General features: G+C 38.3%; 1 protein-coding gene across 1 annotated transcript in view; it reads left to right on the top strand.

Annotated features, from left to right (window-relative positions):
- Positions 1-23285, top strand: part of LOC150077590 (FAS-associated factor 1-like) — a 377947-nt gene that overhangs the window by 38499 nt on the left and 316163 nt on the right. Inside the window, exon 3 of the mRNA XM_090385644.1 lies at positions 6115-6223. Coding sequence (XP_090241770.1) covers positions 6115-6223 — 109 coding nt within the window. The remainder of the gene's footprint in view (positions 1-6114; positions 6224-23285) is intronic.

Here is a 23285-nt window from a genome sequence, read left to right as displayed (position 1 = left end):
GATTTATATAGAGTGAGCAGCTGTTTGGAAGAAAAGTAACGCCGAGAACCAAAGAGAAAAACCAAATTTTTTAGATGCAGAGGAAGTAATATTTGTAATGTGCTTGTGTCAAGAGAGATTAAAAGTAAGGGTAATTCCCAAAAGAGATATATCATTTTGCCTAGAAATCGGAGTGTCACTAAAGATAAGCATAGGAGCAGAAGAATCCTTTTTTGCGAGATATAAGACAAGACTGAGTTTTAGAGGGTTGAAATCAACTAAATTGTCTTTGCCCCACTGGAGAATTACATGAAGATTGGCATTTAAGGAATTGGTAGCAGATTTTTGGGAACTTGAAGCTGATTGAGCAGGACAAGGTTTTTCAAAATGGAAAGTGGAATGCAATGTGCTATCATTGGCAAAACTATGGATAGGATTTCCAGTCAATGGAAGAAGGTCATTAATATACAAGAGGAAAAGAGTGGGGGAAAGAACTGAATCTTGGGGGACACCGGCATTAGTGGAGAAGTTGGAAGACAGAGAGCCATCTACCATCACCCTCAGTGAGCGATCAGAGAGAAAACTGGATAACTAGTTACTAAAAACAGTTGGCAAACCATAACATGGAAGCTTGTTTAGAAGACCTTTATGCCATACACAATCGAAAGCCTTTGATATGTCAAGAGCAACTACTTGTGTTTCACCGAACCTTTCCATTAGTCCATATATAATATAATTAGTCCATAAATGGGTAACATAAGCCAGAATATCACCAGTGGATCGACACTGACGGAATCCATAATGGCGATCATTGATCAGATAGAAGGTTTCTAGGTAGTTTAAGAGTTGGCGGTTAATTGATTTCTCCATTACTTTAGAAAGAGTAGAAGTAATTGCAATGGGATGATAATTGGATGGTAGGGATTTGCCACCCTTTTCAGGAATTGGCTGGATATGAGCAGATTTCAAAGCAGAAGGAAAAACGCCTTTGGAATAAGAAAGTGAAAAAAGGCAGCAAAGAATAGAAGTAAGTTCAGGAGCACAGGTTTTGAGAATAAGTGGAGAAATACCATCGGGATCTGGAACCTTCTTAGCATCAAGATTTGTCATAATCCTTCTGACAACCTTTTGACGGAAGACCCACAAGAGGCATTGAATGGAGCATGTTGGGAATGGTGGAAGGTGTTTTACTAAGATCATTAATACATGAGCTGGAAGAAAAATGGGATGCTAGCAGGTCAGCTTTATCCTTGGCTGAAGTGACAACCGAACCATCTGGTTTGGACAGAGGTGGGAGCAGAGATGAGCAAAAGTTGTGGCCAATAGCTTTGGCAAGAGATCAGAATGCTTGGCTACCATTAGGGCAAGAAGCAAGTTTTCTACTCTTAGCCTGTTCAAACTCTAGTTTGGACTGATTAATAACTGCTTTACAATTGTTGCGAGCTTTGGTGTAGGCAGAAAATGAAACTGAAGGATTAGAAACAAGCCAATTACGATATGCAACATTCTACAAGATTTTAAAGTGGAGTGTGGGAAAAACGATTCCATTCCTGCAAGAATAATTTCACTGACACGATCTGAGCAAACATTGACATCAGAAGTTTTGAAACAGTAATTCGGCCAAGGAAAAGAAATCTCGCAGGTCATCCCATTTTGCATTCTTGTAATGCCACACAATATGACTTTGGGAATAGCCACGAGATAAAGGCTTCATTGGAGAAGAGACAATCACCAAGTTGTGATTTGAAGTGCCAAAAGGACCTCTCACTTCGACCGTGTACTTAGAAGGGTTGTTTGTGAGAAAAAGATCAAACGCATTGGCTGTGTGATTAGGATTGTCCGGTATTCTTGTAGGTAAATGAACAATCTGTGCAAGGTCATTAGTAATTGCAAAAGCCTCAGCATCTCGACCAGCTGGGTCGGTGTGACTAGAAAACGGAAGCCAGCTGGAGTTGTGAACATTAAAATCACCAAGGAAATTTACCTCACTGTTAGGAAAGTTGGACTGGAGAAAGTCAAGTTGCAAAGAGAGGAAGTCAAATAGCTCCAAGTGATTAGTGGAGTTGGGAGAACGGTAGAGACAACAGATGAATTTGACAAAGTGACGTAGAGAGATTTTAAGCCAGAGAAGATCAAAGAGAGGAGATTCCAAATTGCTTAGTCTCTGACAGGGAATATCAGAACGGACATATGCACGTGGCACCATTGAGGCGAAAGGAATCATACAGTGAGTAATTTGGGCATCTGAGATGAGCATTAGTTGAATCAACTGATAACTGAGATTCTGTCACAAAAAGTACATGGGGTTTGGCAGATTGCAAGTGGAAATGGACATCGTTGAGATTAGAGTTGAGACCACGTATATTTGTGAAATGAATTAGGAAGTGCTTGGGAGGTTTAGATCTTTTTGCAGATAAGCTTGCTCTATTAGTTTGACAATTCATGGCGTATTCAATAGTAAGAAAAAGTGGGTGGGACATGCTGTATGAAGTAATGAAATTTTTGGATATGGCGTACACATACTAAGAATATACCCAGATCCTTGACATAACGTGCCCTCGACAATGCTCCCCGCATACACACTACTCGGACTCCCTCCAGTCCCTATCTGGCAGAGTAGAGGTAGCAAGATTATACACTAGCTGATCCGGAAGCCTCCTAGAGAGTTACCAATAGGTTCGGTCTGGTGTACTAACTAGTGGCCGGCCTGCGAACACCGTTTTAGAGCTGTACCCTTGAAATGTAAGGAATATTGGATCTCGCCACGATGTTCATCATAACCTCAAAAGTAATCAATCATACTGCATTATGGAAGAGGTGGGGAAGGGTTCACTGGAACTTAGCTCTAGAGACTAAACATGGATTCCACCACTTGAAGCCTCGAATAAGCAAAGTGATGGTATTGCACCAGTTGATGAGTCATCTACCACATAGTACTGCCTGGTAACATAGAGGGGCGGCGTTCCTCCATGTGGTGTGGACGCTACGCCTCGACCCCTGCTTACGTTGGTTCATACCTGGGTGGTCACCCACCATGTACTTGTGCATGCAGGTTACACCCAGGATTACTAACAGTCCCGCCATCGTGAAAGTGCAAGCAGAGGATTTGGCTGTCACAGACCGTCTGGACTTCGCCGAAATTGGGCCCACTTGACTTGACCGTCATCCGAATATCAGTTCCATCAGTGTTTTAGACTCCCAGGTAGCAAGTACAGCTTGTCTGGCATATCTGAGAATGTCTGTGACAACCTCAAGGACCAAATGGCATATCTGCTTGCAGATATGCCATATTTCTCCGCAACATCTTTTTTCTTAAAACCCTGGTCAATATCGTAACAATCTTTGCTTTATCATTAATACTTAAACACTTTCCCTTCGACATTGTTTTCGCAATTGTAAAAATTACTGGACTGCAGCTCTTGCCGATACATACACCGCAAGCTTCGCTGCGCTGGCCATATAGTGAATTGTTAGTACAGGTACCACCTACTCAATGACGTTCGCTTGCCAATTCAACAGTATCATTCCCTTTGAAGAAATATACGACTTTGTGAATTTCTTTTATTCTGGTTTCATTCATATATACACGAAAGAAAATTTATGATTAACGTATGCTGTATGTTATTTTTCAGAGAGGAAAAAAAAAAAAAAAAAAACATGAGCATATAGCTTATGTGATTGATGACAGGCTATATGCTCATGAAAATTCATGAAAACCATCTACTGGGGGTCCAGTTAGATGAGAACGGACATATCATATAATGATTGACATGAAGGTCATGTGGTACAGTTGAAGCGAGAAGCGAATGTTACTCAGTAGGCATTACTAAAAACTGACTATGCTAGCATTCTATGTATTGCTGCCGCAGCATGCTAAAGGTTTACCGCAGCAAATTTCACTTTCCCCTGAGCCAACATCAATTTACAAATCTACCCTATTTATTGTAAAGTTTATGATCACTTTTAAGAAAACCCATTTGGTTTAATAACTGTAACAAAAATGAAACAAAGACCCTCCTACGGGCGTCAATGGCCACAAGTTTTCACTAAAAGGATGATTATTTAATTCCAGATGCTAATGTGAAATTTTGGAGGGAAGGAGGCAGTATATTTGAGCGTCTGTTTAGCAGTAAATGCTTGAAAATCTTCAAAAATGCTTTTACTAATTTTTTTAAAAATTCGTTATAGAGAGACTAACACTTCGTTATATGGGGTTAATTTTACATGTAATTTCGTTTCAAGGTCCAATGTTTTGCGAAAAAATTCATAATATAGAGAAATTCGTTAAATAGAAGTTCGTAATAGAGAAGTTCCACTGTGTGTATGTATATATATAAATAAATAAATAAATGGGCTTTCAATGTAACTCTTTAAAGGAAAATTTTAAAGAGTTACACAGAAAAGAAGTATATAGTAGATGAAATGGTTTCAGTGAAAGCAAGATTAATAAATTAGGTATGACAGATATACCTAAAAGTGCAAAGCAGCATTAAAGGATGCAAGAGCATATGTAAGTTGTATTAATATTAAATTAAGTATGCATAAATGGATGTGAAAGTTACACAAGGTGCCAGTAACTATAACGGTGAGGAAAGTAGAAAAAGAAGAGTAGTAGATTAGTGAAAGAATGTTAATATCCTAGAGGTTATGATGAATTAAGTAAATTAAGGGCTGAATTGCCAAGCCAATATAAAGTGGTGGAACTGTAAAGTAAAATTAGTACAACTAAATACTAATAAAATGCAAATAAAATGAAAATGGTATAGCTGTCATCAGATATAGGGGTGTAACAATTTTAGTAAATGGTCTAAAACTGACATGCTAAACAAGCTCTTCATAATGTCCCTAATCTAATATTTTCCTTTCATAATTCTCACAGAACTTTATATGGGCAATTCCTTAATTTTGTTAGCATTCTCAAGAATCATAAGTTAAGTACTTGGCTAATGTCTGTTGCACATTCACCCATATAAAATCATTTTAACAGCTCTAATTTCATTAAAAAGAATTGTTTTGTTAGTTTTTACTAACGAACAAAACAATTTTTTTTAATAAAATTAGAACTAATTGGCCAAGTTTCTAGATTTTGTGTGTGCACGGTTACTGTCACAACGTTACAGAACTGAAAAAGAATTGGTTACATGATTACTCCCTATACTGTCCTGCATAGTGGCACAACAAATACACCCTGTCTTATCAAGAAGAGAAAAATAATTCTGGAACACCTTCTGATTTTCACACACACACACACACACACACACACACACACACACACACACACACACACACACACACACACACACACACACACACACACGTATTATTAAATTAAATTAAGTATGAATAAATGGATGTGAAAGTTACAAAAGGTGCTAGTAAATATAAAGGCGAGGAAAGTAGAAAAAGAATAGTGAAATGTGAAAGAATGCTAATATCCTAGAGGTTATTGATGACTTAAGTAAATTATGGGCTGAATTGCAAAGCCAATATAAAGTAAAACTAATTCAACCAAATACTAATAAAATGCAAATAAAAATGAAAATAAAGTGGTATAGCTGTCATCAGCTATAAGGGGGAACAATTTTAGTAAATGGTCTAATATAGATAATGTAAAAAATTATACTCCATTGGGACTACCTTGTCCATACTGTATTAGAAAGTGCTAATTCCATTTCATTCCTTTTTGGCCATTCACTTTTATTCTACTATTATGGACAAGTATAGAAATGCAGTTCCTGATACATGGTCAGGTGTAGTCCCCTGATGAAATACCTGATCATGTATCAATATTTATTTCAGCTGACATCAGATCAAATATTTTTTGCATTAGCTTATATAGCTTATATGTGTGTGTATGAAAATAAATCAGTTGATTTATTTTCACCAACTGTTTGCGAACACAACCTCTGTTTATAGCAGCTATTTCAGTGGAAAAGTATTTCGATTTAAGTTATATTTTAAGAACACATCCCTGTTGTAAATAAAAGACTAATTGTTATTTATAATCTGTTTTTTGTTGTACATTGCCTTCACCATATTAGAGAAAAAATATTTGAAGCAAATTGCAATAATACATTTCTTAGCAACAATCACCTAAAACAGTACCTAGTTAATTCTTGTTATGTTACTCTTTAGATCAAGTTTTTCGGATCGTCTTGGTGTAACCTACAGGCTTCATGTCACGGATGAAACAAACCATAAAGATTATAACCTAAGCTTTCCTGGATCAAAATCAATTTTGGAAGTAAGTAATAAAAAATAAATAACAAAATTAATAGCAAAATTAGTATCATAATTTGCATCATTACTAATTTCGTGCCTCATTAACAGTAATAAATTCTAATATTTCTCTGTAGTTCTGAATTTTTGAAGTCTCAGGATGTTTGGTATAATGGTGTGGTTAATTATTGTATTTTTTGATATGATAAATGAATAATGTATGAGAGCATATTAAGTTTTTAATGTGGAAACAAATGTGCAGATTCATGTTAATTATACTTAACTAATTTGTTTAATGAAATTTGGCGGTGACACTAAGACAATCATTCAACCAATTTTTTTTTTTTTTTTCCCTTTTTTATACAAAAAGCTCAAACACGAAAGGTATTAATTAGAACCTGTAGTACTTACTGTGGGGAGTTATAGGTTAAGAAGACAGAAGGAGATACTTGCTGACATCAGACTAATTTTTGTAGATTGTAATTTTCAGGAAATACGAGGGTGGCTCAATAAAAAATTGCCCTGACCTAGATGCAGAGGGGCTAGCTTGTTGATTTTTGGTACAGGTTTTAGTCTTTCTCTACATAGCCACCATGCAGATTTACACATTTCCCCCATTATGGATGGGGCTACGGATATCGGTTTTATAGAAGTGGTGAGGTTGGTCTTTGAACCATGACTCTGTTGCAGAAATGAGTGTCTCGTCATCAGGGAAGTGGGAGCGTCATCAGCGAAGAAATGATTTGAGGGAAGGAAACAAGAAGAACTCCAATGGTGCAAGATCGGATGAATATGCTGGATGGGGCAGTATTTCATATCCACAAGTGGCTACTTTTGTTGTTGCAATTTCAGAAGTGTGAACTGGGACATTGTCTTGAAGCATTCCCACACCTTTGGACAACATATCACGCCTACATGTTTTGATTTTCTCCTGTAATTTTGTAAGTTGGCATAATAGGCACCTGTAATTGTTCTACCTTTCGGCAGGTGATCAGTCATTATTACGCCTTTCTCATCCCAAAACACTGTCAGCAAGACCTTTCCTGCTGATGCTTGGACCCTTGCCTTCTTGGGGGATGGGGAACCATGATGTTGCCATTCCATGGACTGCTTTTTACTTTCAGGGTTGAAATGGTGTATCCAACTTTCATCCTGAGTGATTAGATGAGAGAAAGTCTTCCTCATTTTTTTGACACAGGGCTAACAACTCTTGTGATTTCTGTTGTCGATAAGCCTTCTGAAAACCAGTCAGTAATCGGGGAATCCATCTTGCACTCAATTTCCGTAAATGGAGTTGGTCATGGTACACCTGGGACAGTTCACACACAGATATCTGGCGATCTTCCATGATTAACAACTCCACTTTTCTGATCATGCTGTCATCAATGGCTGAATGGGGACAACTGGAATGGGTTCAGGTTCTACCGATGTCCGACCACACCTAAACTGTCTATGCCAGTGCTTCACAATGCCATAGGACGAGGCTTCATCCTTATATACAGCAGTCATCTCCTTCTGGATTTCTTTAGGGGATTTCGGATTACAGCTCTGGCTTCAACTTTGTCCATGGTGCTACTTTGTCACATGTTCAGCTCTATAAGAGAAAAACAAATTAAGATTCAGGGCTGAAATTTTACACATTTAGTACAGAGCTATGTATGATGCTGCACACAAAATATCAATGACTCTGCAATATGTGGAAGTAGGTGAGGGTGATTCTTTATTGAACCACCCTCGTACATGTGAAGGAAGGTTTATCCATAAAAGGGAAGTTGAAGGAATAAATGAGAACAAAAAAGTTTGTTTGGTGAGTTTAAAGTTAGACAGTAAATGGATGCTGACTGGTTGAGGCAAGTGTTTTGGCCTGGTTTGAAAGAAAGAGGGGAAACTATAGAACAACACCCATGAATGAAGAACAGTATCCATGAAAGTATGAAAAGACATGCAGCAGAAAAACGTTTGAGGCAGAAAGTAGAGCACCTTTTTAAAGAGATAGTTCGTTAATTTACCTGATTACCATTCTTTTGAAAGGAATTGAAGCCTGAGAAAGCTTTTGGGGGGGTAAGGTGGTAGGGTGGATTTGAGAGTTGTACATAGTGGGTAGTTGTTTAGAAGAAAAGTAAGGCCAAGGATGAAAGAGAAAAATCCATATTGTAGATGTAGAGGAAGCAATATTTGGGATGTTCTTATGCCAAGAGAGATTAGAAATCAGGGTAATGCCTTATAGTGATATGTGATATTCTCTAGAAATCTGAGTATTATTGAATATAAGCATAAGAGCAGTGAACTCTCTTTTTTGCTAGATTGAGTGACAGGAGTGAAGTTTAGAAGGATTGAAATTAACTAGATTATATTTTCCCCATTGGAGAATTTCCTGAATATTATAATTTAAGGAATTGGTGGTGGATATTTGAGAAGTTTAAGCTGTTTCTGCAGGGTAAAGTTTCTGAAACTGGAAGAAGGAATGCATCGCACTTTCATCAACAAAACTCTGGGTAGGATTTTAGTCAGTAGAAGATGGTCATTAATATATAAGAAGAAAAGAGTGGAAGAAAAATTGAATCTTGGGGAAAATGAGCAAGAGTTGACAATACATAAGATGGAAGTTTGTTTAGAAGACCTCTTTTACAAATGCAATCGGAAGCCTTAAAAATGTCAAAAGCAGCTGCTTGAGTTTTGCCAAACTTTTTGCCGTGGAATATGTCCATCTTTCACTAAGAACTTATTCTATTTTTTGTTTACAGCTGACTAATTTTTTAAGGTATTTTTTTCAGCTGACTAAATAGAAGAGTTGCTTTGAAACTTAAATAATGCCTGCCATTTTTTTCCCATTTTGTGTGAGATTGCATACAAAATGTAATCATGCTAAGTGAAAATTTAAATGTTAGTATCCCTGCAAATATCCTGGAAGCTTTACCATTGCATGCCAGATAGTCTTTGAAATTAAAAGGTGATATTGATAATATGATGCATATTTCATATTGATGCATATGAAACATCAGTATGTTATTTCCTGAATGCAGAGAGCATTGCTCCATTGTGCTTCCTGGATGTTTGAAGCATGTTTATAGGGAAGTATAGTCATTGTGAGCACAACTAGGTGGTAAGTCCTTGAGGTTGTCACAGACATACTCTAGAGTATACCAAGCTGGGCTTGCTACCTAGGAGTCTAAAGTGCTGATGAAACTGATATTTGGTGACATTCAAGTCAGGTGGACCTAATTTCAGTGAAGTCCAGTAGGTTTGTGACATCCAAATCCTCTGCTTGCACCTTCACAATGGTGGGACTGTTAGTAACGCTGGGTATATAACCCCTATGTGTAATACGGCACCTAGAATGCTGGTGACCACCCAGGAGTAAACCAATGTAAGCAGGGGTTGAGGTGTGGCACCCACACTACACAGAGGAATGCTGCCTCTCTGTGTTACCAGGCAGTACTAGGTGGTAGATGACTTTCATCAACCAGTGAAATATTACCACTTTGCTTATTGCAGGTGTGAAGTGGTTGAACCCCAGAGCAAAGCTGTAGCAACCTCCCCATCTCTTCTGTCATGTAGTATGATTTATGTCTTTTGAGGTTGTGATGGACATCGTGGCAGGATCCAATCTTTCTGACATTTTGAGATTACAGCTCAAAAACTGGGTTTGCAGGCTGGCTGCTGGATAGTGTACTGGACTGAACCTATTGGTAACTCTCTAGGAGGCTTCTGGATCAGCTAGCATGTGATCCTACTTCCTCTATTCTACCAGATAGTGACTGGAGGGAGTCTGAGTATGTGTTAAGGGAGTTGTCGAGGTCATATTGTGTCTAGGAGCTGGATATATTCTTGCCATGTGTACGCCATATCCAAAAATTTCATTACTTCATATACCATATCCTCCCCACCTTTTGCTACTACTGAATACATCACAAATTGTTGAAATAATAGAACAAACTTAATCGTGAAAAGATCTAAACCTCCAAAACAATTTCTCCTTCATTTCACAAATATATATGTGGCCTCAGTTCTAATCTCAATGATGTCCATTTCCACTTACGGTCTGCCAAACCTCATGTTCTTTTTCTGACAGAATCCTAGTTATCAGTTGATTCAACCACTGCACATCTCAGTTGTCTGAATTATTCTCTGTATGATTCCTTTTGGTTCAAACCTGGTACTTCGTATATGTCCATTCTGATATTCCCTGTCAGAGCCTTAGTAATTTGCAGTCTCCTCTTTTTGATCTCCTCTGGCTTAAAATCTCTCTACCTCATTGTGTCAAATTCATCTGTCGTCTTTACCATTCTCCCAGCTCCACTAATCACTTGGAACTCTCTGACTTCCTCTCTTTGAAACTTGACTCTCTCCAGTCCAACTTTCGTAACAGTGAGGTAATTTTCCTTCGTGGTTTTAATTTTTACAACTCCAGCTGGCTTCTGTTCTCTAGCCACACTGACCCAGCTGGTTGAAATGCTGAGGCATTTTTAAATTACTAATGAGCTCACACGGATTGTTCATTTACCTACCAGAATACTAGAAAATTCTAACCACTCAGTCAACACAACCTTGATCTTTTTCTCACAAACAAACCCTTCTACGTACACAGTCGAGGTGAGCGGTCCTCTAGGTGCCTTACTTCACAACTTGGTGATGGTGTCTTCTCCGATGGAGCTTTTCTCATGTTGCCATTCTTAACCTAATGTTGTTTGGCATTACAAGAATGCAAAACGGAATGATTTTGTGAGATTTGTTTTTTCTTTTCCTTGGTCAGATTACTGTTTCAAATCTTCTGATGTCAACATTGCTCAGATCATGTCAGTGAAATTATTCTTATAGAGATGAAATCCTTTATTCCACACTACCTTAAAATCTCATCCTTTATCTAAACCCTGGTTTTCTGATAAGTGCGCTAAGGCTGTTCAATATAAGATTGTTGCATGTCGCAGTTGGCTTGTATCCAAATCTCTAGATTCATTTTCTGCCTACATTGAAGCTTCCAACAATTGTAAAGCAGTTGTTAATTAGTCCAAGCTAGATTTTGAACAGGCTAAGAGTAGAAAATTTGCTTCTTGTCCAAATGGTAATCAAGCATTCTGGTCTCTTGCCAAAGCTATTGGCTGTGAATTTTGCCTATCTCTATTCCCATATCTGTCAAAATCACATTGTTCTATTGCCAGTTCAGTCAAAGATAAAGCTGACCTCCTAGCATCCTACTTTTCTTCCAACTCAGATATTGATAATCTTGGTAAACCATTTCCTGCCATTCCCAGTACATTGCATTAAATGCCTCCTGCCGTCTTCTGTCAGAAAGATTTTGAACAAACCTGATGCTAAGAAAGCTCCAGGTTCTAATGATATTTCTCCACTTGTCCTCAAAACTCCTGCTCATGAACTGACTCCTGTTTTGTGTCACCTTTTTTTTCACTTTCTTATTCGAAAGGTGTTTTTCCTTCCGCTTGGAAATTTGCTCATATCCAACCAGTTTCTAAAAAAAAGGGGGAAAATCTTTCGCATCCAATTATTGTAACATTGCACTTTTTTCTACTCTTTTTTTTTTTTTTTTTTTTTTTTTTTAAAGTAATGGAGAACTCAATTAACCACCAACTCTTAAACTATCTATAAACCATCCATCTGATCAGTGATTCAGTATGGATTCAATCTGTGTTGATCCACTGGTGATATTCTTGTTTATGTTACCTACACCCACAGCTCACTGTGGTTGATGGTAATTGGCTATCTGTTTTCTGACATCTCCACTAATGCTGTTCCCCAAGGTTCAGTTCTTTTTGCCATACTTTTCCTCTTGTATATTAATGACCTTCTTTCATTGACCAGAAATCCTATCCATATTTTTGCTGATGATAGCACCATTGCAATCCACCTTCCAGTTTGAGAAACCGTGTCCTGCACAAACAGCTTCAACTTCTCAAATATCCACTATCAGTTCCTTAATTGATGATCTCTAGGTAATTCTCCAGTGGGACAAAGAAGATAACTTAGTTGATTTCAATCCTTCTAAAACTCAGTCCTCCCTTATCTCTCAATAAGGATTCTTATACTCCTATGCTTATCTTTAACGACGCTCTAATTTCTACGCAAGATCATATATGTCTGTTGGGGATTACTCTGTCTTCTAATCTCTCTTGGCAAAAACACATTACAAATATTGCTTTCTCTGCATATAAAAAACTGGGTTTTTGCTTTTGCTCTCAGCATTACTTTTCTTCCAAACAGCTCTTCACTCTTTACAAATTGCAAATCCAACCTAGCATGGAATATTGTTCCAACATCTGGGGTAGTGTCCCCAAAACCTTGCTCAGGCTTCTAGAATCCATTTAAAAGTGGGCAGTTAGGTTAATTACTTGTTCAACTCTAACAGAGTCTCTCCACTCTCTGTCTCAGACATTCTGTTTCTGCTGCATGCCTTTTCTATTGGTACTTCCATGCACACTGTTCTTCTGAATTGGCTTCTGTAATTCCTGCACTCCCTTCCAAAGCAATTGTGTCACAACCAGTCACATCCTTTTACTGTCCAACTTAACTCACAGAACCAACTTTTCTTCTTCCTCATTTATTCATTCAACTTCCATCCTCTGGAACAACTTTCCTTCATTCATATTTCCTGACAATTACAGTCTACAGAAATTCAGATCAAATGTTAACAAGTATCCTCTGTCATCTTCTCAGCCTTCAACCCATGTATTATAGTATTACTAAGTATTATAGGTTCTAATGTAGTGGTTTGAGGAACATGCTAAGGTCAGGCTGTCCTTGCACTACAGTGATGGTATAGAATAAGTAGAGTGTGGATAAAACTGATTTATGAAGACCAGCATGCTGAGACCTGGGAAATGTGAGAGAACTGGATAGGTTTAATGCATAAAAAACAATTCTTAAGCAATCTTGGATGCAGTGAATTATATGGACACAGTCGGCGATGCCAACTCTGTGATGGTCAAATTCGGCGAAGATTGACTGTGACAAAAATTATAATAAAAATGTTTCTGTTAAATTTTTTCATGAATAATCAATATTTTCTTGTGATTACAATTGCTATCAATACATAATAGCCCCAGTCATGTGAAACTAATAATACAGTTTGTTAGGCTGTTTGCCTACATAACTATACATTAAGGTGACGTTTTGGGTAACTTTGTAGGAGTCATCTGCGACCTCGTGTTCAGATCCTCAGCTAGCAATAGGAAACAGCGAATTCAATCTGTGATAAGAAAATAGAAGAAGGAATGAAAATCCAGGAAAGAAAATAGACCAGATACAATTCCCTCCAGTCCACCCGAACCAGAAGCATGGTCTGATGATGGATATTGGTAAGATACCCGAAATGTCACCTTAATGTATAGTTATGTAGGCAAACAGCCTAATAAACTATATTATTGTAGTATAAGAGTGATATTAATATAATAATAACCTTAATGGAAAACAACCACGTAGCATCCTCCCCTAACTATATTTGCTTATTAATATTGCTTTGTATACTTGACTGAGCAACTGGCAGGCATAAATTACATCTCCACCAAAATACAGTATCGCTTAGAGTTTATTAACTATTTATACTTGTAAAGTTGATGGAAATATATTAAAAACCCAGTCTTTCATTAAATTTTTAAAGGCAAAAAATATGAATGAGAGAGAGAGAAATTCCTGACTATAGACACTTTCTAAGTAAACAGTCCGGTTCTCGATTATTCTTTCGGAGAAGCTAATATCAGATTTAATGAGAATTTTATATATCATTCTCAGAAACACTACTGTTGCTCAAGAAGGATTTCTGTAGTTTTCACTTCATTTTTGTTGTTCGAAGTGCTTGTTTATGGTCGAAAAAGTAAAATGTAAGTAACTTTAAAATTTGTTCGTTTATTTATTAAACTACAATAACATTAGACACGTTGTTGTTCATAAAATAATTATTAAAGTTACCCATGGGGAAGGTAAAGAAAGCCAACACGAGAACCACAAGAAACTTATGGAAAACTATTGGGGCAAACTCGTTTCCTGCTACCGTAGTTTCTCCCTCCGTCACATTGCTGGATGAAGTCCTGCTTCATCCAGTAATGTGAAGATGGTCTTTTTTGGTGTACCACTAGGGCATTTTCCCTCCACAATCCCCTCCATTGCATTCAGAAGCAATCTACCATGTCAAATCATGTGGCCAACCCATTTTAGTCTAGTTGATCTTATTCTACCTAAAATTTTCCTTTGTTCTTAGACACTTCTTAATACTTCCACATTTGACACTTTTTCAGTCCATTTAATTTTTTCCATCCTATGTGCCAGCACCACATCTCGAATGCCTCAAGTCTTTTTTTGTCTCTTTGTTAAACTCCATGTCTCTGCTGCATATAGTGCCACTGACCATATATATGTCTTTATTATCTTCTTCCTAATTTCTTGTGACATCTTCTTCTGTGTAATCAAGGACAATTTATTCTTGAAAGATTGTTTTGCCATTGCATTTCTGGATTGAATCTCAGTTTGACATGAAATGTCCTATGCAAATAGCTGCCCCAGATATCTAAAATGCTCTACCTGTTCGATTCTTACTTCATCAATCTCAATTCTGAAGGGAATTAACATTTTACCAATCATCATTGCCTTAGTTTTCATAACGTTTATTTTCATTCCATACTTCAACTCTTTCTTATTTAGTATTTTGATCATTTTTTGCAGTGTAGCAGGGCAACCTGCTAAGTATGGCCTGATTGTCTGCAAGCTTAATAGACTGTATATACTTTTCATTTATTTTAATTCCCCACTTCTTATTCCCAAGTGCCTCCTTTATTAATGCTTCGGCAAAAGCATTTAACAAACCAGGTGAAAGTGAGCATCCCTGTCTTACTCCCTTTTTAACTTTAACTTTTTCTGTTAGTTCTCCCCTCACTCTTATCACCTCATTTTGTCTTCTGTATAAGTCATAGATCAGTCCGATATTCTTCTTGCATCCGATTTTCTCAAGCAGTGGGAACAGTTCTCTCCCGATTACTCTATCAAATGCCTTCTCGTAATCCACAAAACATGTACAGAGATTTTTTTCCCATGTTATACACTTACTCACCCAACAATCTCAGCATTCCAATAGCATCTCTCATTGATCTGCCTCTGTGAAAACCGCACTGTGAGTCATCAAGAAATTGTTCAATATGACTCTCCATACAAACTTTTGTAACTTTCAGCAGAATCTTGGATACATGGGTAATAAGACATAGTTCTGTAGCCTTGGCATACTGTTGGTGACATCTTCTTGGGTATGGGGATTATGATTGATGTGCAGAAATCCTCCGGCCAATGCTCATCCCTGTATATCATCTTTATCAGTTGAAATAAGGAATTCTTCAGATTTTCTCCTCTGTATTTTAAAAGCTGTACAGGTATGTTGCCAATTCCTGGTGCTTTGTTATTGCTAAGGGACTTTAAGGCTTTGTTGAATTCATCCTTAGATATTTCCTCCTCCATGTTTTCTTGTTCTTCTGGTGTTGTATTCCTCCCTGTGCATGTGCTTAAATAGCCATAAAGTTCTTTAACATATTTCCTCCATCTTTCCTTTTGTTCTTCGAAGTTCAGTACTGTCATTCCCATTTCATCCCACATTGCTCTCATTTAGATTCCACTACTCTTTCTTGTTAATTCTCCGATTTTTCTATGCGCAAAGTCCACCCGACCTTGTTGTTCAGACGTTTTAAACTCTTGACAGTTCTCTGCCCACCACTGTTCTTTAGCTTCCTACATTCCTTATCAATTTCATTCTTCAATCTACGATAGTTTCTTTGACCATCATTTTTTTGCCCTTTCAGTCTCCTCCTCTCATCCATTTTCTGCAGTAAAATATCTGTGATCTAAGGCTTCCTCCTAATTTTTTCACTCTTACCCAGAGCCATCGATGCAGCTTTACAAGTCATCTCCTTGATTGAAGACCAATTTTGCTCTAGATCATTCATAGTCTCCCCAGCAGCAGCGATAACATTCTCAGACCTTGAAATATTTTTTGCACTCTCCTGCCTAAATTTCTCAACGTTCCATCTCATGAATGATTTCCTTTTATTCAGGTGCTTCAATTTTAGTTCCACATTCATCTTCACGAGTGAGTGATCTAAATCGCTGTCCTCTCCCAGATAGGACATTACGTTCTTCACTTGGTTACAGTATATCTGTTTAACTAAGATGTAATCAATTTGGTACCTTTGTGAGACACCAGGATTCTTCCATGTATATCTTCTGCGGAGTGGTGCCTTAAACCACGTATTTGCTACCATTAGACTCTCTTCCGTACAAAACTCCAGCAAGCGTTGACCTCTTGTGTTTCTCACACCCAGACCAAAATTCCCCACAGTCTTTTCTTCCCTTCTCTCTCTCTCCAACCACAGCATTCCAATACCCCATAATTATGTTGTACCTTGACTTATTTTTCTGTATTAATTCTTCCAACTGTTCGTATGTCTCCTCAGCTAATTGGTCAGCACTATTTGAGGTTGGATATAAACTTGTATAATTACTATGCCGACCAGATTTGCCTCAAATCTTATCATGATAAGTCTGTGTCACAATGATTCCATATCTACTAGTTCTCTCATGAATCTTCTTGTCATAATTATTGCCACCCCCCCTGTTTGCCACTACTTCCAGAGTGCACAACTTTATAGTCTCCACTTACAAATTTGCTCACTTCACTCCATCTTGTCTTTGCCACTCCAAGCACAATACTATTCCTGTACATTTCTCTTTTGACAATCTCTAGCTTTCCACATTTCAGCATTGTTTATAAGTTTCATGTCCTGATTCATTTTCAGAATTACTGTGACAGGCACAATTTGGCCTTAGTTGCCCTTGTGCCGATAAACTCCCATTAAAACCAACCAACCAATGCATGTCCCAATTCCACAACAGAAATTTCACAAGTTAATCGCCTGGAAAGCCCTGACCCTTCCCCTGCTGGGCCCACCATCAGCATTCTGTTGTGCTGCGATGATTTCATAGCTGCCAGATCTTTCAGACATTTCTAGCTCCACTCATCATAGGATTACTTGGGATATGCTTTATTTACAGGGGTAGTTTCCAGTTGCGTTCCCTGTCCCATATATACAGGGTGTCTCAAAAATATTGGTACAAACATTTAGGGGAGGTAGGTAACATCTAAAAGAATGTGAATCGCATAGGAACCCATAACCGGAAATGTCACCATAAGTCGGCACATGGCACTGTTCATCAGTTCATGAGAGGGAAAATTTCTGGTTTACTCGTTCAAGCAGTAGTCGCTGCACGAAGAGCATGCATTGATATACGAACTGTGAGCTGACAGGCATGCACCTAGTGTATGGATTAGCAGAGGGCAATGGACGAGCTGCTCAACGAATTTATGGAGAACGCTTCCCAGACAGACATGTACTGGACCACCGTTTGTTTGCACGTGTGCATCAAAATTTGTGCAATTATGGGTCATTTAGAGGTAACAGGAGTAGTGCGGGCAGACAACGTTCGATGTGAACTCCTGCCATGGAAGAAAGTGTATTGAATGCTGTCCAAAATAATCCTACTACCAGCACATGTGCCGTTGCCTCTGCCTCAGGAGTGTCTCATTGCAGTGTACAGTGTGTCTGGCACGACGATTCCTTACACCCCTTTCATCTACAAAGGGTTCAGTTACTGCTCCCCCCAAGATCATCCTGCACGTATGGTTTTTGCACAGTGGTTTCTCCAAGAAAGTGTTCAAGACTTGAATTTTCCAACCTGTGTTTTGGTCATGGATGAGGCTTATTTCACTCGGGAAGGCTTATTCAGTCATCATAATGCTCATGTGTGGGCTCACGACAACCCACATGGTGTGCGCCCCCATGTGGCACAACATCGCTTTGCAATAAATGTATGGGCACATTACGGTCGGTGATTGCTTAGTCGGCCTACACCTGTTACCATCCCGCATGAACTCCGCTAAATATCGGATCTTTCTCGAACAAGTTCTACCAGGGTTACTTGACAATGTTCCAGCAAATGTGAGACACAACATTTGGTTTCAACATGACGGGGCGCCTGGCCATTATGGAAGGTGTGTTCATGACCATTTGAACAGGCGTTTTGGGCGTCGATGGATTGGCCGTGGTGGACCCGTTGCCTGACCCCCACGCTCATCTGATTTATTGAGCCTTGATTTCTTTCTGTGATGGGCCCCTCAAATCTATCGTGTATGAATCGCCTGTGGAGACGGAAATGGATCTCGTGGCGAGATTCGTCTGTGCTGCTGCTACTGTCAAAGAAACTCCAGGTGTGTTCGACCGTGTCCGCCAATCCATGCTGTGTTGGTGGCATTCATGCATCGCGTTTCATGGTGGAACCTTCGAGCATCAGTTGTAACATCATGAAATGCATCCATCTTGTACTCCATTGTTAATATTATGTCAAATAAATGTTTGCCACTAATTACTGTCTTGTGTCAATTCTGCTTCTTGTGCCTCTGCTACTACTTTCCCGTGACGTTTCCGGTTATGGGTTCCTATGCGATTCACATTTCTTTAGATGTTACCCACCTCCCCTAAACATTTGTACCAATATTTTTGAGACACCCTGTATATATAAATGATCAAATTAATCCAAAAATTAAATAGAGAAATAAAAATTACTGAAATATATATTAAAATAAATAAGAAAAATAATAGAAAAAGGTAACATCAGTGGCAGCAGAAAAGCACAATCCACTACACGTTGTGTATAATAAGCTAAATTAAAATAGGATATTGCTAGTGGCATGGCAAACCAGTAGGGTGAAAATGAACTGAACCAAATAAAATAACAATAACAGAAAAATATATTATTTTTCTTATTTATTTTAATATTTCAGTAATTATTATTTCTCTATTTAATTTTTGGATTAATTTGATCATATTTAAATGGGGGTAGCGAGACGATGTGCTAACGCTGCATTTATACTGCCATCTATAGCCTAATTTGTTTCTATATATTTTGAGTTCAACTATTGTTTTGTCAGTGGTGTGGTTTGGCCATGCGAGTACTCTTCTTTACACCCCCCCCCCATATTTTTCTGTTATTGTTATTTTATTTGGTTCAGTTCATTTTCACTATACTGGTTTGCCAGATGCTGCTGGCAATATCCTATTTTAATTTAGCTTATATATATGTATAAATAAATATATAAAAAAATAGGAGGTTATGCTTTTAGTGTGGAGAGAGAACAGCAAGTAGTGTAATCAACCAACGGGTTAGATAACATAGAAAGGCAGTTATAAAATAACACAATTTGAACCTGCAACACAAAAAGTCAAAAATATATTATAAGTACTTAATGCTGTACTTCAGATGATTTCAATGTTGTTCATGATTTCAATGTTTCAATGTTGTTTAGTAAATAAATTTGATGAATTTGAGGTATTGCTCAAAACATCAAAGGCAGATATTGTTGGGATATCAGAGATGTGGTGTCACACACATATAAGGAATGCAGAACTGGAATTTGGGGGGTACAACGTCTACAGAAAGGATAGACAGGATAGGAAGGGAGGAGAGGTTATACTATTAGTTAAGAAACACATAAAATCCAAGGAAGTGAAGCCAGTCGACATCGATGGACAGGGCAGTGTCGAGTCAGTTTGGTGTGACATAAGCATAGGTAACTCAAAATTGAGAGTAGGAGTGTGCTATAGGCCTAATGACTGTGATGAGTATAATAAGATACTGTACAGGGAAATAGAATGGGCCAGTAAATCAGAGAGTCTTATAATGGAGGATTTTAATTTCCCAGATATTGACTGGAATTTGTGGGTTGGTCACTCACACACCAGCAAGGTTTTTGTGGATTTATTGGATGATTGTTTTCTACACCAGCATGTTTGGGAGGCAACTGAAGGGAGTAATACTCTTGATCTGATTATCAGTGGTGATTCTTCATGCATTAAGAATCTGCAGATAAAGGAAGCACTAGGTGGCAGTGATCACAGTGTGCTGAAGTGGGATTTACTCAAGGAGGTAACTACCATCAGAGGTAAAGGGAAGGGTTTTTGCTTTCGTAAAGGAGACTATGATGGTCTGAGACAGTATTTAAATCTATACAGTGGGACCAACTGTTACCAAGAGCAAATTCAAAATGGGAAACATTCAAGGAACTAATCTTGGAAACTACCAGGCTTTACATACCAACCAAGAAATATTGTTCAAGGTTCAGGCCTAAATGGTTGTCAGAAGAACTAATGAGACATATGGCAGAGAAGAAAAATGCATGGGATACATACAAATTAATGGGTGACATGGAAGCCTATGATAGATATAAGTTGGTCTGTAACCAAGTCACAAAGGAGATTAGGCAGGCAAAGGCAGATTATGAGAAAACCTTGGCAAAGGATGCAAAGAAAAACAGAAAAGAGTTCTTTACCTATTTAAACTCAAGAAGGAAAGGGATGAATCAGATTGTTCCACTGGATGTTGATGGTTCAACAGTTGAGGATCCTGCTCAGGTGGCTAACAATCTAAACGAGTATTTTGCATCTACATTCACGCATGAAGAGTTATTCAGGAAGGGGAATGTCATAGGTGAAGTAAACATTGGCAGTGAGCTAGATGATTTTCTAATAACTGAGAGGAAAGTGGAGGAGAAATTGTTGACGATAAACATAAAAAAGGCACCCGGGGAGGATGGGATCTATCCAGTTATATTAAAGGAGGCAGCATAGGAAGTAAACAAACCCCTAGCCATAATTATGAGAGCTTCTTTGGACTCAGGGGAGGTACCCATAGACTGGAGATGTGCAAATGTAACCCCAATTCACAAAGGAGGATCAAAGGCTGACACAAGTAATTATAGACCTGTTAGTTTAACTTCGGTTCCAGGAAAATTAATGGAGGCACTGGTTAAAGAAGCACTGCAGGATCATCTAGACAAGAATTCAGTTATAGCTCAGACACAGCATGGTTTTGTTAAGGGCAGGTCTTGTCTGACCAATTTGATTGGATACTATGATGTAGTCACAAAAGAACTGGATGCAGGGAATAACTTTGATATTATATATTTGGATCTTAGAAAGGCTTTTGATACTGTTGTGCATGGAAGACTGCTGCACAAATTGGAGCAGTGTGGCATTGGAGGCAAATTGCTGCTATGGATAAAGGGATGGTTGAGTGGCAGAAGACAGAGAGTGGTAATCAATGGGCACTGCTCAACGTGGACTAATGTTATTAGTGGAGTTCCTCAGGGTTCAGTGTTGGGTCCATTGTTGTTTTCTGTATTTATAAATGATATTGATGATGGTACATCAAGCTTAATGTCCAAGTTTGCAGACGATACAAAGGTTGGCAGGGTTGTTAAGGATACTACTGATGCTATTCTGCTTCAACAGGGTCTGGAAAGGTTGGGCTGAGAGGTGGCAAATGAAGTTTAACATTGACAAATGTAAAGTACTACATATGGGAAACAGTAACCCCAGATCAACGTATCAACTCTGTGGTACTGTGCTGACAGTGGTAGAGAATGAAAAGGACCTGGGGGTAATTGTGCAGGCAGATCTGAAGTTCTCTGAGCAGTGCAGACGAGCTGCAAGAGTAGCTCATGGCATCTTGTCAATGATATACAGGAATTTTTCTAGCAGGGATAGGGATGTGATTATTCCCTTTTATAAGGCATTGGTCAGGCCACACCTTGAGTACTGTATACAGGTCTGGAGGCCTCATTTCAAGAAGGATGTACAAAGTTGCTGGAACGAGTACAGAGAAGGGCAACAAGATTATTGAATGGAACAAAGGGTTGCTCTTACGAAGAAAGGCTTAAGTTTTGCAAATTACAGAGTCTGGAGACTAGGCATCAGCGAGGTGATCTGATAGAGGTGTATAAGGCTTTGAATGGCTGGAGCATGCTCAATGCCGATGGGATTCTTCCTCTTGCTCAGAATAATCACCTGAGAGGGCATAAATTCAAATTGAGGAAGGACGGATGTCGGATAGATGTGTAGAAATTTGCCTTTAGCCAGCGGGCAGTTGGTTTGTGGAATAGACTTCCATCACTTGTTGAAGTTGATAGCCTAAACAAATTTAAGGCTCAGCTGGACAGGTATTTCGAATGAACGGAGGGGTAAAATGGGAGTAGTGGTTGTTTTTTTTTTTTTTTTTTTTTTGGCTGATGCTGAATAAGCTTGCTTTCTTGCATCATATGCCAATGCTAATGCTAACATGAAATTAGAATCATTGGCATCATATGCCAATGATTCTAACATGAAATATACGTAATACGTGGTAAAAAGATCCAGGTTTTTAGTTTATTGTTAATGATCGGGAGCCAGGTTAATCGTAATGCTAACGTATATACATGGCTGACACGACAGAGGTGGAGAAATGATAGATAATAAGAAATATAGGTAGTAAAAATATATAGGTATTAAAATATTACTAAAAAATCATTGAAAGTTAATCACGAGATGGTGCAGACGGTCAGGAATCGTACTTACTGTTTTTGCAAGCCGGAGAAGTGGGGATGGTCGTCCGGTGTACTGTGGGTAGAGAAAGAAAGCTACGTGCATGTTTCAATGACGATATGGTATTTAGAAGTGATTTCAGGCGTTGTAATGCAGTAAGACGTACGGTGCTGACAGAGGGATTAAACACAGTAAGGCTACGTGTCCCGGGATAGGGCATAAGGCATAACGTACAAAATAGCATAAAAAAGACGCTGAATTTTGTATACGGCGAAGTCTGTATGTATAGCAGTAAAATAGCATCTTGATATTGCTTTCAAAACCTAATCACATACAAGATAGAGATTCAGAAAAGTAAAAAGGAGGGTGAGGATGAGAGGAAATAGTAGTGCTTGGGTAGTCAGGGGTTGCTAGCCCATTCCTGTAATAGGACCCTGAATGTAATTTCTGGGACTGTCTCGTGTTTAAGTTAATAATGGTGGAGGTAGACCATTATATTATCATTTAGGTTTTATTCCCATTCATGATGAAAATATAATTAAATATAATGACAATAAAAATAGTAAAAAAAAATAGTGAAAAAATACTCTTTATGATAACCAATCGGTGGGCACAGGTTTTCCAGACTGTGAGACAGCAAAAAGGTTAAGGGGTATTGCCTATACATCATTTACACAGCCTGGATGT

Source organism: Mastigoproctus giganteus, chromosome 12 (genome assembly GCF_048544385.1).
Source record: "Mastigoproctus giganteus isolate SK-2022 chromosome 12, ASM4854438v1, whole genome shotgun sequence".
Lineage (NCBI taxonomy): Eukaryota > Metazoa > Arthropoda > Arachnida > Uropygi > Thelyphonidae > Mastigoproctus > Mastigoproctus giganteus.
This window is presented reverse-complemented; position numbering and strand designations above follow the sequence as displayed.